Source organism: Mirounga angustirostris, unplaced genomic scaffold (genome assembly GCF_029215605.1).
Source record: "Mirounga angustirostris isolate CCGP_5_RB_7025 unplaced genomic scaffold, mMirAng1.0.hap1 SCAF_12, whole genome shotgun sequence".
NCBI classification, from domain to species: Eukaryota; Metazoa; Chordata; class Mammalia; order Carnivora; family Phocidae; genus Mirounga; species Mirounga angustirostris.
The window spans coordinates 65,396,523-65,409,836 of NW_026991720.1; the positions used below are offsets into that span (position 1 = coordinate 65,396,523).

Here is a 13,314-nt window from a genome sequence, read left to right on the forward strand (position 1 = left end):
TAATGGGTCAGGAGAGACCGACAATAAACGCAGATTGCTGTTTTTTATATGCCTCTTTAATATGTTCAGTGAATATGTATTTTGCATTTTGTTAGACTAGTGTGCATGTGTGGTAAGTAATGAGAATTATAGCGTCTCCCTTTCTCAGAACACCTATGGTGTGTCAAGCTTTATGATGCCAAGCGTCTGACAAACACCATCTAAAACTTAACACAACTCTGCAAGGTGCATACTATTACTATTTAACAAGTGTGGGAACTAAGAACACTAGAAGTTAGGGAACTGAGCCAAGTCCCACAGCTTGAGAGTGAGCCTTTGCAAACTGTCTGGCTGCCTCAAATGCCCAAACTCTTTCCACCAGAGCATACAGCTTTGTTATACTTTCTAATTCTGAACACTATTGAACTCAGTGGTTATCACTAACCAGGTGAGTTAGGTTATTGGACCTCTCTGGGCTTCAAGTTTCTCTTGGGTAATTGAAATTGGCTGGCTGATTTCTAAAAGAGTAACAATTGATTTATATACAGGATTAAGAAAACTAAAATGTTTTTGTGAAAAGAAGGTCATGAACACTAGTCCTTACTAAATTTTGTGATGATGGAGATCTATCTAGAACTAGATATTCATGTGATTTCTTTCAAATCTCTACAGTCCTGTTAAGCCAGGACTAGTGATCTTACCATTTTCAATGTTATTCCCTAAAGTTTACATATAAGTGGAAATTTCATATTTTTGTGGCACTGCATAAACTATATACTTAAATATGTGCCTCACAAAGAATTAATAACTTGCATTCAAATATGAAGGTAAAGAAAACTATTTTTTTCTGGATCTGAAAATAATCAAAATATCAGTTTATTTTAATTCACATTTATTTATATATAAGTTATTTTTGACAAATGAAAATACAAACATATTTATAAGATGGTAGACATAAATATAAATGAAATGTATTTCAGACAAAATTTAACAAATATATTAGACAAACTGATGACATAACACTTAGCTTCAAGGTACATTAACATGGATGTTAAAAAGGATGTTTTCACAAAAACTGCTATAAAATGTTCACATTTGTGTTAGTAATAGGTCACATTTCCTAGACTGATGTTTTATGAAAACTGTAAAGATTTAATGTAATCATTCACCTCATGTAGTAACATTATTTGTAAATGAAGCATATTTTTGTCAATAGAAATATTCATTTAACTTTTAAATAATATGGCATTTTTATCAAGACAATGCTACCTTTATTAAACAAACATGCACAACACATTAAAACTCGAATGATTCACATACCTTTATGCACGGTGTTTAGTTTTGCTATGGCATGCTATCTTTGTGAAAAATATACTTACAATTTGGCACAGAATCAATAAATTGTATTGCTCCTAATCAAAACAAATGTGATCTAAATTTTCCATGCATGGAAAATACTCTATCACAATTTGCTTTTTCCCTTTACATTTTATTGACCAATGGCAGTTCTTTACTGCTTTAGTTGGCATAAATAATGGATAGCCAAGAACTAAAAGTCATGGTTAGGTGTTTTGCCTACACTCTAATTGGAAATGAGTCGATTTCAGCTTTTCTAGCAGCAAAACATTTCCATCTGTATTGTGGCCAACAAATTTCTAAATAAGGGTGTTATCAGCAATAATATGTATCATTATGAGATGCTTTTCTTTAGGAGGCAAAGAGGTTGAAAGGAAACGTGGATCTCTTCATAAACTGGGAACATATGTGGTAAGGGGAGCAAATGCCAACTGAAGCAGAAGCAGGGGAAGTTCTTTGGAAAGTGGTGACGGCCCACGCACGCTCTGGAGTAGCATCGAGGCAGAAAACAAAGGCAGGCCCACGGGAACCATTCAGGGTGGAAAGGGCTGCCATGGCTTTGAGGAAACTGAAATGTGTCACATGTATCCCTCAAAAGAAATAGCATCCAGAGCAGGGACAGCATTCCTGGAGCAGCAAACTACCACTGCTGTTTAGGAAAAGTTTTACATTTCCACCTCGGTGTCTAAATTGGGACTGAAGAAATTAAGCTAACTGGCAACATTTTTTTTTTTTTCTGAATTCATTCATAAACATTATGGAAGAAGAAAGGGAGTAACATTAATTCAAGCTTCCTCCAAACCAGAGAAGAGAAATCACACTCATTCTAAGCGTAGACTTCAGAGTTAGGTGACTAAGAAAAGTGCCATAGCTCTTTCTCACAGTTCTCCTGATACACTTGAGGGGTTGTATTTTGAGAGACTGGTTGAAGGAATCTGCTCCTTTCATAAAACCTTGACAGTCTAGTTTTTATATTTATTATCTGGGGGAAAGGAAGCAGAATTAAGTCCACCTTTTAAACAAATAGAGTAATGAACATAATGTCGTTTTCTTTGCTTTAAGATCCTTGCTTTTCTGAGGACCTTTAAGCAGTGAAATGGCAAAGAACATCAAACAGGTTAAATAAAATGGGCAAACTTTTGTTTAAAGCTGTTACAGTGCAAACAGACATAAAGATTACAAATCACAGAGCACCGAATTTTCAAGAGTGAAATCGTACCAAAACCGTGATAAATTTTCGCTGACATCATAGGAGAGTAAGTGGTCTGGAAGGTCACTGATGGTGCCCTGCACGGCCAGGACATGTGGGGCCAAGGTGAAGGGTACGTCGTTCAGGAGTTCGGCCATTAATGAGTTGTTTTCCAAAGTCTGGCCTGCCTTATTTTCCATTTCGGGGCTTGCTACAGTCACACTGGATGAGTTTTCTTTGCCAGTCTAAAAATACATATATATTTAAGTCATTTAGACCTCGTGGACTTTGAGGTTTAGTAGTGGTAAATGTGGCATTAATATAGCAAAAATGATTGAGAAATCTTGACTATAGAAATATTCCCAGATTAGAATGCTGTTATTTACTCTACTTGTGAAATACATCCATCTAGATCTCTATTAGGCTTTGAAATGAATTCTAATCCCTACTCTTACTCAGACTGACCACCCATGGCCCCCTCAAATACAAATTGGCATTCTTGCTATTTCCCTAGCCCAGATAATGTCTACAAAGTCTGGCTCACAAATCTGATGTATGCTTTCAGGCTCTACAGAATTCCCAGCTTCCCTGTGAAATCTTTTATTAACGTAGTCCAAAGTGACCTTGCCGGCTTCAGAGAGAATATGGGGCAAAATGCCTAGGATCTTATTTGGCATTTACTGTTTTTATCCTTGCTAGTGGTTGTTTCATTATACATATGTCTTATCCCCAACTAGAGTCTAGGGTACTTGAGGGCAAGAAATCTATTTGACATCTCTTTGTATTCTCCACCTTGCATAACTTACCTTGCATACTTTGCATGTATGCATGTATCCTCCACCTTGTATACCCTGATACATACTTGAACATTTACCTCGAATGCGAACCATAAGTATTGACTGACTGCCTGACTTCCGCTGGAACTAGCATGTTATATTACCCAAGGTATTCAGATAAGAATTGATATATCTTGTTCAATTTCTTTAAAACTGGCATACCTTGCATATGGTACTTTACCAAAAGATGTGCACCAGGGTGTTCACAGCACTCTACGCAAGCCCCAAACTGGAACCCAACTAAGTATCCATCACCAGGCGAATGGGTACAAAACTGAAGTGTATTTACAAAAATGAGAACCGATGACGGGCTGCTCCAAGCAGCTGAAACCTACCTCAAACCAGGTTAGGCAAAACTTGACCCCCCCACCCCCTCCACCCGGTCTCATGCAGAATAAAACTGCAGAGTCTTTACAGAGGCCAACCGGGCCCTTCCTGATCTGGCCCCGGGGCACCTCTCTGCCAGTATCCCCAGCTAGGCTGTCCTGGCTCCCTCCTCTCTAGTCCCACTGCCCCCTGCTGTTGCTCGTGCACACCCAGCCTGCTTCTGCCTTGGGCCTTTCCTCTCCAGTCCCTCCGCCCAGGAGGTTCTTCTCCCAGACATACCCGGCTTCCTTCTCTCACAGCCTTCTCAAGGAGGCCTTTCCTGACCACTTTATTTAAACTGTAGCCTGGCCCTCACCTCCCGCACTCCAGCACTCCGTCTGCCTCTCCTGCTTTTTCCTCTCCATAGCCCTCAGCACCTTGTTCTATGGTATATAAGTTATTCTGATATCACCCCTTGGAAGCTTAAGGAGTTTCACTTCCCATGTTCACTGCTGTATCCCCAGTGCCCAGATCAGTGCCCAGTGCTCAATAACTCTTTGTTGAATGGATGAAAGCAGACAAGATTTCTCCCTGCATGGGGCTCACATTGTAATAATTGTGAGTGCTGATAAATTCCTCCTAAGTCTAGAGGAGAATGGTTTTCTGTGTAGGAAACAGCAGTTTTGTTAAACTTGTTATTGAAATGGAAAATGAATACAGAAAAGGGTACATCGTAAGTGTACAGCCTGCTAAGTTTTAACCAACCAAACACCTGTGAGCAACCAGCACCCAGATCAAGAAATATAAGTGACCAGCTCCCCCAGAGGCCCAGCAGGTGCTCTTTTAGTCACAATCAACTCCTTGCCCCTCAGTCACCATTCTGATTTCTAACAGCACAGACTGGTTTTACCTGTATTTTAAATGAAGGCATAATACAGTATGAACTCTTGTTTCTGGCTTCTTTCACTTAACATTTTATATATGAGATTCATCCGTGTTGTTGCATGAGGGCTTTAAAAATTTTTTGAAGGACATATTGTTACAGAGGAGATAAATTCTTACTGATGACTACAGACAGTGTGTGTTTGGGGGGGGGGGTACCTGTGTCCAGGGAAGGAAGCAGGGAAACCAGCCGGGAATGAGAAATAATTGTGGATTAGGTGGTGATACTAAAGGTGAGACAGAATGGTTGGATTGTGGATAGACCAAGAAGAAAGCTAATAGGATTTGCTGATGGAATGGATGTGGGGTGTGAGAGCAAGAGCGGAGCAAGGATGAAGCCAAAGTTTGTGGCTTGAGCAATAAGGATGGAATCTCCATTCTCCATTTACAGGGATGGGAAAAGAGTGTCAGCAGGGAGCGGGTGTAGCAGGAAGATGAGGAGCTGTTCGTAGATAGGGGGATCCGACAGGAGTCTGGAGCTGGGGGAGATCTCGAGGAGAAAGTCTGCTTGGTGCTGTGTTTAAAAGATGATGGGAGGTGGGCGCCTGGGTGGCTCAGTCAGTTGAGCATCTGACTCTGTTTGGGCTCAGGTCATGATCTCAGGGTCGTGGGATGGAGTCCCATGTTGGGCTCCACACTGAGTGGGGAGTCTGCTTCTCTCTCTTCCTCTCCCTTTGCCCCTCCCCCTGCTTGCACACATATTCTCTCTAAAATAAATAAATCTTAAAAAAAAATGATGGGAGGAAGGCAAGTAAAGAAAAATATGAGAACAGACAACATTTTGAGACATGGTGCTACAGATGGGAAAAAGATATATGGGCCAGTAGCTAGAAAAGGATGTGGGGTCAGGAGAGGTTTCTCTTGATTTTTCTTTTGCTGTAGGAGTTGAGAGAAATGACACTGTTGTTATGCTAATGAGAAGCTCTAGAAAGGAAAACTCCATGGAGATTCTGTAGGAGAGGAACTGGTCTCTTCACAAGGCATCCCCAGCACCTAGAACAGAGGCCCTCAAGAAATATTTGTTTGGTTAATTCAGAGTCATTTACTAAACACATCCCTAGCAAGAGTTATCCTTACTTCCGGTGAAAATAAAACACCAGAGTACTTTCTTAGGACTGTAACTAGAACAGTGTAACCACACCCTGCTACGACAAAGCTTATTAGAAAGGTCCATGGACGCAGTGGACAGAACCTGCCTTCTGAAACCTGAGTGAGACTTAAATACTAAGGATCCCTGGGTCAGATGAGAGCACAGGTATCAGTGAGCAATGATGCCACAATTCCAGCCTCTTTAGAGGATCTCACCTAGCTATCGCTGCTTTCTTCAAGATGACCTATGCATGGAGGCTTTGGTTACCGTGGAGCGCACAACAGAGTGTTCAGAGCACAGATTCTAGAACCACACTGCTTGGGTGCAAATCCAAGGTCTCCTGCTTATTGTCTTGGGCAAGTTATTTAACTTCTCCATGCCTCAGTTTCCTTGGCTATGAGATCAAGAACAGTACCTATTTCACAGGATTGCAATGAGGATTAATGAAATGATATTCATAAGTACATAGAATAATGCTTAGCACATGTTAAAATGAGTGAATAAATTAAAACTTTGGGAATGGGTAATGCCACTTGGCTTTAGATAAAATTTAGGATTCACCCATCTCTTTTTTTTTTTTTTTAACATTTTATTTATTTATTTGAGAGAGAGTGAGAAAGTGTACAAGCGGGGCGGAGAGGGGAAAAGGGAGAGAGAGAATCCCAAGCAGACTCTGTGCCGAGTGTAGAGCCTGATGCAGGGCTCCATGCGGGGCTTCATCTCATGACCCTGAAATCATGACCCAAGCTGAAATCAAGAGTCAGATGCCTATGGGGCGCCTGGGTGGCTCAGTCATTAAGCGTCTGCCTTCAGCTCAGGTCATGATCCCAGGGTCCTGGGATCGAGCCCCACATCGGGCTCCCTGCTCCGCGGGAAGCCTGTTTCTCCCTCTCCCACTCCCCCTGCTTGTGTTCCCTCTCTAGCTGTGTCTCTCTCTGTCAAAAAAAAAAAAAAAAAAAAAAGAGTCGGATGCCTAACGGATTGAGCACCCAGGCGCCCCTCTTCAGTTTTTGACATCATCTTATCTTACCCTCCTCTCTATCTTGCCTTCTCTCTTAATCTCATGACAAGTGGTCTCTAGATATATCTGTTAGTAGCATCCCATGCTTGAACTTTCTTCTCTTTATTGTGTACAGAAAGTTCTCCATTTCCTTAATCATCTCCTTTCTTAAACAAAAGCATTCTTGAAATCTCACCTTCTCCACTAACAAGGAGGTGTATTACCCGTACTGCTTTGCTTTCTCAACACCCAACTTCTAAGGTTTAACCCTCTGGCAGACCGCATCTTGGATAATAAAGGAATTGAGACATATGGTTCTTCGTTCAAGTTCTCCTGATAAAACTGCCGTACACTTCACCTGCCTGGGCCTCACTTCTCTAGTCTGTAAAATGAGTGATGAGGGAGGACAAATAATCATGAGGAGGAGGAGGAGGAGGAGGAAGAGGAGGAAGGCAGCAACCAGCATAAACTGGGCACTTTGTGCCAGTCTCCATCTGAGCTGTTTAAATGTACTCACCCATTTAAGTCCCACCACAGCGTTGTGGGGCGTGTACCATTATTAGTCCCCTGTTAAAAACAAGAGGGCACGGAAGCACACAAGGTGAAGGAAGTTGTCCCGGGTTATAGAGCTAGTCTGTGGTAACCCTGAGAATCAAGCCCGGTGACCTTTAAGGCTCCACATTCGAAGACCCCGCACACCTCAGCTTTGGATAGATTGGGCAACTGAATGAACAAAGCCCTGAAAATTGAGGGGATGGTATCACAAAATATGACAGGTGCCAACATAGCATATCCTGGCCTAATTCAGAAGGAAAAAAGACTCTAATATCTTTTACCATTAGGAAGAGAGGATTGAAAAATCATTAAGGTGACAGACCTTAGACTGCAGAAGGACAGAAAAGCAACTGTAATTTATAAAATATTTATCCCCAGAGATAAATCTACCAGTAGTCTGGATAAACCACAGGGAAACGCTGGGGTCAGTGAAACAAGATTGTCTATAAGTTGATCACAGTTGAAACGGAGAGGTAGAAGGTACGCGGGAATGTGCTACATGTATTCTTTCTACCTTTGTCTGAAAACTGTCCAAAATAAAAAGTTTCCAAAAATTAACGTAAAAATACCACAAAGTGTTCCACCAAATGCCTCCTAGAAGGCTCTGAATTTCAGCTGTGCTGTATGTATTACTCCACCATCTATTTCTTAACAGTTGGCTCGAGTGCAACGTTACAGTCTCCAAGGAGGCTGCCTGCCCTCTTGGCAGCAGGGTGAGTGCCATGATGCAGCTGCTGTTGGCATGCTGAGAGCTGGAAGGGGAGAAACTATAAGGCAAAACACGAGTAAGTCACAAAGAAAATGTGAGTCAAAATTCAAGGACCCCACACCCTCTACTCTGCTCACGAAGTCGAGCTTGGCAGCCAGTGGAAGCAGAGGTGGGGGCTGAGGGCTGAAACAGGTGCATGAGTTCCCTGGCAAAAAGCAGCCCTCTCTCTTACACACACAGTCTTTCAGTTTTTTCATTTGCATAATAAAATGGGTCTTTAAAGAGAAGAATGAGTATGTTAACCACAATGGAGCAAGAAGAAAAGAATCAATTAACCTTATGGTTAATAGCCAAATTTTAAAAAATTACTTCAAATATTATGTTCATAAAACATATTCGTTATTTTTGTGATCAATCCCGTCTGCAGAAGGGCTGCTATGACAATGTTCTTGAGTCTAAGTTCCTTCGTATAATCTAGCTTTAAATACTTCTTTTTCAAATTAATGTTTGTCCTCCCATGGTTTAAGTAGGAGCAGGCCATGTCAGAATTTTTTTTTTTTTTAAATCTTGGGGAGAAGAGAAATTTCCTTATCTATATCATTACAACAAACAAAGTTTACAGTTAATCAGCTATTTTTGTGTTTGTATAAAAATTATTTCTTGTTCATCAGTTGAGCTGTTAAAAAATGGGCTGGCCAAGTTTCTCTTGTAATCCTCATTATCCTATTATCTTTGTTTCAAATAATTCAAAAAGGTTTATAGACACTATTCCTCCCTTTCTTGCAGAGGGGCTGCAAAGATTCATGAGGTTCAATCTGTAAAATCTTCTCAGAGCTTCCGAAAAAAACACAGTCCAAGAATACAAGGCACATAACACTTTTCAGTAAAGGCTTAGAAAAATGAAGTCACTTCCCTGGAGCAACAGAAGGTTAGTGGCATCCTGTGAACCTCGCTCCTGGGTATTTGAAAGCAAGGAAATGCAGGTTTGAGAACAGACTACATTTTTCCTGGCACAGAAGCCCCCCAAACCACCATGAAATCTATTAAGGGGTGCCAATTTTGCAAACCTGCTAACAATGTGGAGACTTCCCGACTAAAGTATGACTATTGTATTAATATGAACATCACCTATATTTGGCATCTTTTCAAACCTCCTGCTTTTTAAGGCAACCTGTGCCTCGGAGAAGTAGAGATAAAACAGTGTCCTATAAAAGCAAAATATTGAAGCCTTAAAATTTAGAAACCAACCTTAACCAAAACGGTCACAGAACCTATTAGAAGAATATGAAACCACGTATAAAACTCACATCTCACACCTTCAATTTACATGCAAAGAAGGTAGCTATACGCTAAAGCATATTTCTAGGAAACGAGTTACAGTAAGAAGAGGTGATGCCAAGCTCTGGCTGTCTATGCCTTTAAATTCTAACATCTATAAATAAAAGACATGTTCCTTTGAACAGTAGCCCGAACGGGCAACACTGTCACTTCATCTCCCCAGACAACTATCCATTCTCTTCTGGCTTCAGCTGGTATCTGCCTGCATGACGTCAGCGTCTTGACGGGGGTGGGCTGGGGGGCAAACGAGAGTCAGAAGCATCAGGGGACAAGAGGTCAGAAGGGGAGAGGAGCAATAGCACAGTTAGGAGAGTAAGGCAGCACTCAGCCTCCTTATTTATGTCTTTTTTTCTAAGAGGCTGGTAGCTAATAAATGGCCGGCTAGCTGATGAAAGCCAAGGGGCTGGTCTCTTCTACCTACATAAGTCCTAAGCAATAGTCTCCCTTCGCTAGGGAAAAGTTACTTGGCAAAGGTGGAGCCCGTTCGCTGCTTTTCTGCAAATCCTCCCTACGCAGAGCACAACACCTGCCCAGCACAAGCGTCCACTTGTGGCCCCTGAATCGGGTCCCCCTTTTTTCTGAGATATTCTAGGCACCCCACACTTGATTTTTTACATCGAGGGGCTAGGCCAAAGCAACAAACAAAAGCCCGGGACACCTGACCACGGATACAGCTAAATTAGGCAGGAGACAAAGCTGAATTCATGCCAACCTGTTTCCCATACGGCCTGGCCTCCCAGGTTGAGGATGCCATATATTAGAGTAGCAAACTAAGAGACCAGGTTAGAAAGTAGGTATTTTCTTTGCTCCCTTTCCTTTCTGATTTCTGACATCATTTCAATTTGCAACTTGGTTCATGATTTTTTTTTTCAGTATTTGTTCTCTTTTCTTCCGCCGCACCCCCCCCCACCCCCAGTATTTCCACCTGCCTGTGCTTCCTGCTTCTTCCATCTTTCTTTAAAAAAAAAAAAAAAAAAAGTTCTCCTGACTTCCTCTTTTCAGAACTCCCGCTGAACCTATGCAAGTGAAGAGGGGGAAGGAAGCAGGCTGGCACTGGCTTCTGTAATCTGTTCCACGCATTCTTGGAAAAGTGGCTTCACTGAAGCCGGAAAATCCTCCGTACAGCCAACCAGAGTGGGGGAGCAGTGGAAAGAGGAAAGAGAAGCATTTTAGGAAAGGAACCAGCAAAAAACAGTATGTTCAGCATGGGATCCTCTTTAATACGGGTTTGGGACATAAAAAAGGCTATTCTAGTGATTTTTTTAAAAAATGTTTTTAAAAGGTAGTTTATAGAAGTTCATCATCTCTGACCTGAAGCTCTCCAGGAATCTTGTATTTGCCTGTAGGCCTTCCCCCTCATTCCTGCCAGCCCATATTTCACCCCTGCTCTCCTCTTGCCCTACATCACCACCTGGCCCCTCGCTGCTGGCCAGTGGGCCAGGACCCCACTCTGCAGAGGAAACACAAATCATCAGGCGAGGATCTCTTCTACTTACCGCATCTCTGCCCCTCCACGCTTCCCTCCTACCACCACAGGCAAGTTGCCCTCTTCCCACCCAAAGAGAAATCCCTCCCCAGGGCTCCACACCCATCCTGTCCCTACTCTTCAAGGACGCAGCTTCATCATCCCTTAGGAGGTGGCTCCCAATTGCCTATCTTTTATAAAGTCAATTCACCATTTACAGAAAATTCTGCTGAGGTCTTTCACACCCACTGGCATCTCACCCACTGAACGCCCACACTATCTTTCTCCCTTTTTTCACAGCCAGGCTGAGATGATTGCTGACACTCGCTGTCGGTCTCACTCCTCACCCACTGCGGTCTGCCTTCTCTCTCTGCCCCTGTGCTGACACTGCTTTGTCCAAGGTTACGAATAATCACACTGTGCTAAACTGAGAAGCCGTTCTGAAGTGCTAACCTTATGTGACTTCTTTGTAGCACTTGAGACTGGTGACCCTCTGCGTTTTTATTTTCTGGCTTCCGTGCCACTTCGTGGTGTTGCCTCTGTCTAGCTGATTATTCTTTTGTCTATTTCTGAAATGATATTCTCCAGGGTCTAATTTCTGTTCCTTTATTCTTCCTCGTCTCTACACACTTCCTTAGAGGAGCTTATCCATATCCGTGGTTCCTATTGCCCTATCCCTCCACTCCCTGAAAGTAGATGAGTATGTAGATGCATGCATGTGCATACACGCCCACACCCATCTCGAACCCAGACTTCTACTTGGGGCTTCTGACCCACATGTTCAACTCCTATTATACCTTTCTTTTCTTTTGGAATATTGAACTCAGCATGTTCTGAACCTGACAAGTCCTGCCCAGCTCTACTCCAACCTAATGCTCTTCTAATATTTTTTGAATAATGACTGCCAAACACAGAAGCCTGAATTATCTTTCTCTTTCCCTGTCACTTCTTCCATCCAGTAAATGACTGAGTCCTACTGATTTTGAGGTTTTTAATGTCTCCCCAAGTTTCATCATTTCTCATCAATCCCACCGTCAGTTCTCTAAATGCAAGCCTGTGGCCTTGTGTCATGAATACTGCACGAGTGTCCTGCACATGGCCTTACTCCCTCTATACTACATTCTCCCTCTCGCTGGTCATATTGAACACACATGCTCTTCCTTGCTTAACGCTTCTCAATGCCTCTGGACAAAAGAGCAAACTCCATATTGTAGCACATAAGGTATGATCTGGTCTTGCTTACCCCTCTGATTTCTTTTATTACCATTCCCGAACGTCTCAATCCATACCAAGCTATTTACTATTATCCAAACATGCCAAGCTCTCCCTTTAGCTCTGGGCTTTGGCTCATTTGATTACTTCTGCCTTAATGAAGACATCTTTCTCTCTTCTTCTTCTCCCTTCATCTTGCCTATTTCAACTTGCCCTTCAGGATGCACACTAGGACTCTTTCAGAAAGATCTCCCCAAGTAACTCCTCCAACCTGGGCCAACTGCCTGCCTGTGTATTCCCACAACACCTTGTGCATACCTCTCTCACCACACAAATCATACTGGACTAGAATTCTCTGTCACCTCTCAAAAAACCATGGGCCACTCAAAGCCAGGGACAACGGCTTTCATCTCCATTTCCCTGGCAATCGGAGCAATGCTGCTCATAATAGGTGATCGATACATGTTTACTGAATGACTAAATAACTGCAGTTGCTTCATGAACTTTATATTCAGATTTGTTCAGAATAAGCCAGGAATTAATTATGTTAAGCTGGATTTCCACATCTGTTTTTTTTCTAACAAGATTTTGCTCACTGTATTATCACCCACATGGTGAACTATGGATGGTATTAAATACAGATAGAACTTAAAACTAGTTTAGTTTCCTGAAGAATGAGATGGATTGTTCTTGACTTGCCAAATGAACAACTTCACAAAAAGTGTCTCCCAATGGAAGTTCAGTAAGGTTCTGCTATAATGTATGTGAGACTGTGGCAACTACTTTTTATCATAGATCCACCAGAGATTCTTCCTCTCTCCATTCAGAGAGAGGAAGAAGCTAACCTTATCAACTTTTCTGGTTTCCATAAAGAGGAATTTTTCTCTAAGCTCCCTGGCTGTCTGCCATACCGCTTATTCCTCCCCGAGGAAGTAGACTGAACTACTCAGTTGGTGGATGACAGCCATAGGTCATGTTTCTAGATGAGGGACACTAAACCATCCAAGGTCCTAAGCCTGGAGAAAGTCTCTTTCTTCGCTCTCTACTTGGACCAAGGGAGACAAGTTACCAGAGTTAAGAGTGTCTGTTGTCCTGACTTAAACTTTCCCCACAGGTTTACACAGGGGTTACTGGGAACGTTGAAGTCCATTTCCCCTACTACATTAAGCTCCCTCCTTTAGCCTAGGCTGCATTAGTCGAAAGGGGGACATTTTGTTTTGCTGTCTGCTGGCTCTTTGGTCTTATTTCTCCATTGGCCCAGGATGCAGATGAGGAAAAGGAGTACCCTTTATTAGGACATTATGACCCCACCAATTTCTATTTCCCACACATCTCCA

General features: G+C 42.3%; 1 protein-coding gene and 1 long non-coding RNA gene across 3 annotated transcripts in view; one reads left to right on the forward strand and one right to left on the reverse strand.

Moving 5' to 3' along the window:
* Positions 1 to 13,314, forward strand: part of LOC129045483 (uncharacterized) — a 219,715-nt gene that overhangs the window by 90,908 nt on the left and 115,493 nt on the right. The gene's annotated exons all lie outside the window — the stretch shown is intronic.
* UMAD1 (UBAP1-MVB12-associated (UMA) domain containing 1) overlaps positions 855 to 13,314 on the reverse strand; it is a 214,513-nt gene continuing 202,053 nt past the window's right edge. For both annotated transcript variants that reach the window (XM_045864650.3, XM_064575237.1), the window contains one exon: positions 855 to 2,769. In XM_045864650.3, the coding sequence (XP_045720606.1) occupies positions 2,512 to 2,769 (258 nt within the window). In that variant the 3' untranslated portion in view covers positions 855 to 2,511. The remainder of the gene's footprint in view (positions 2,770 to 13,314) is intronic.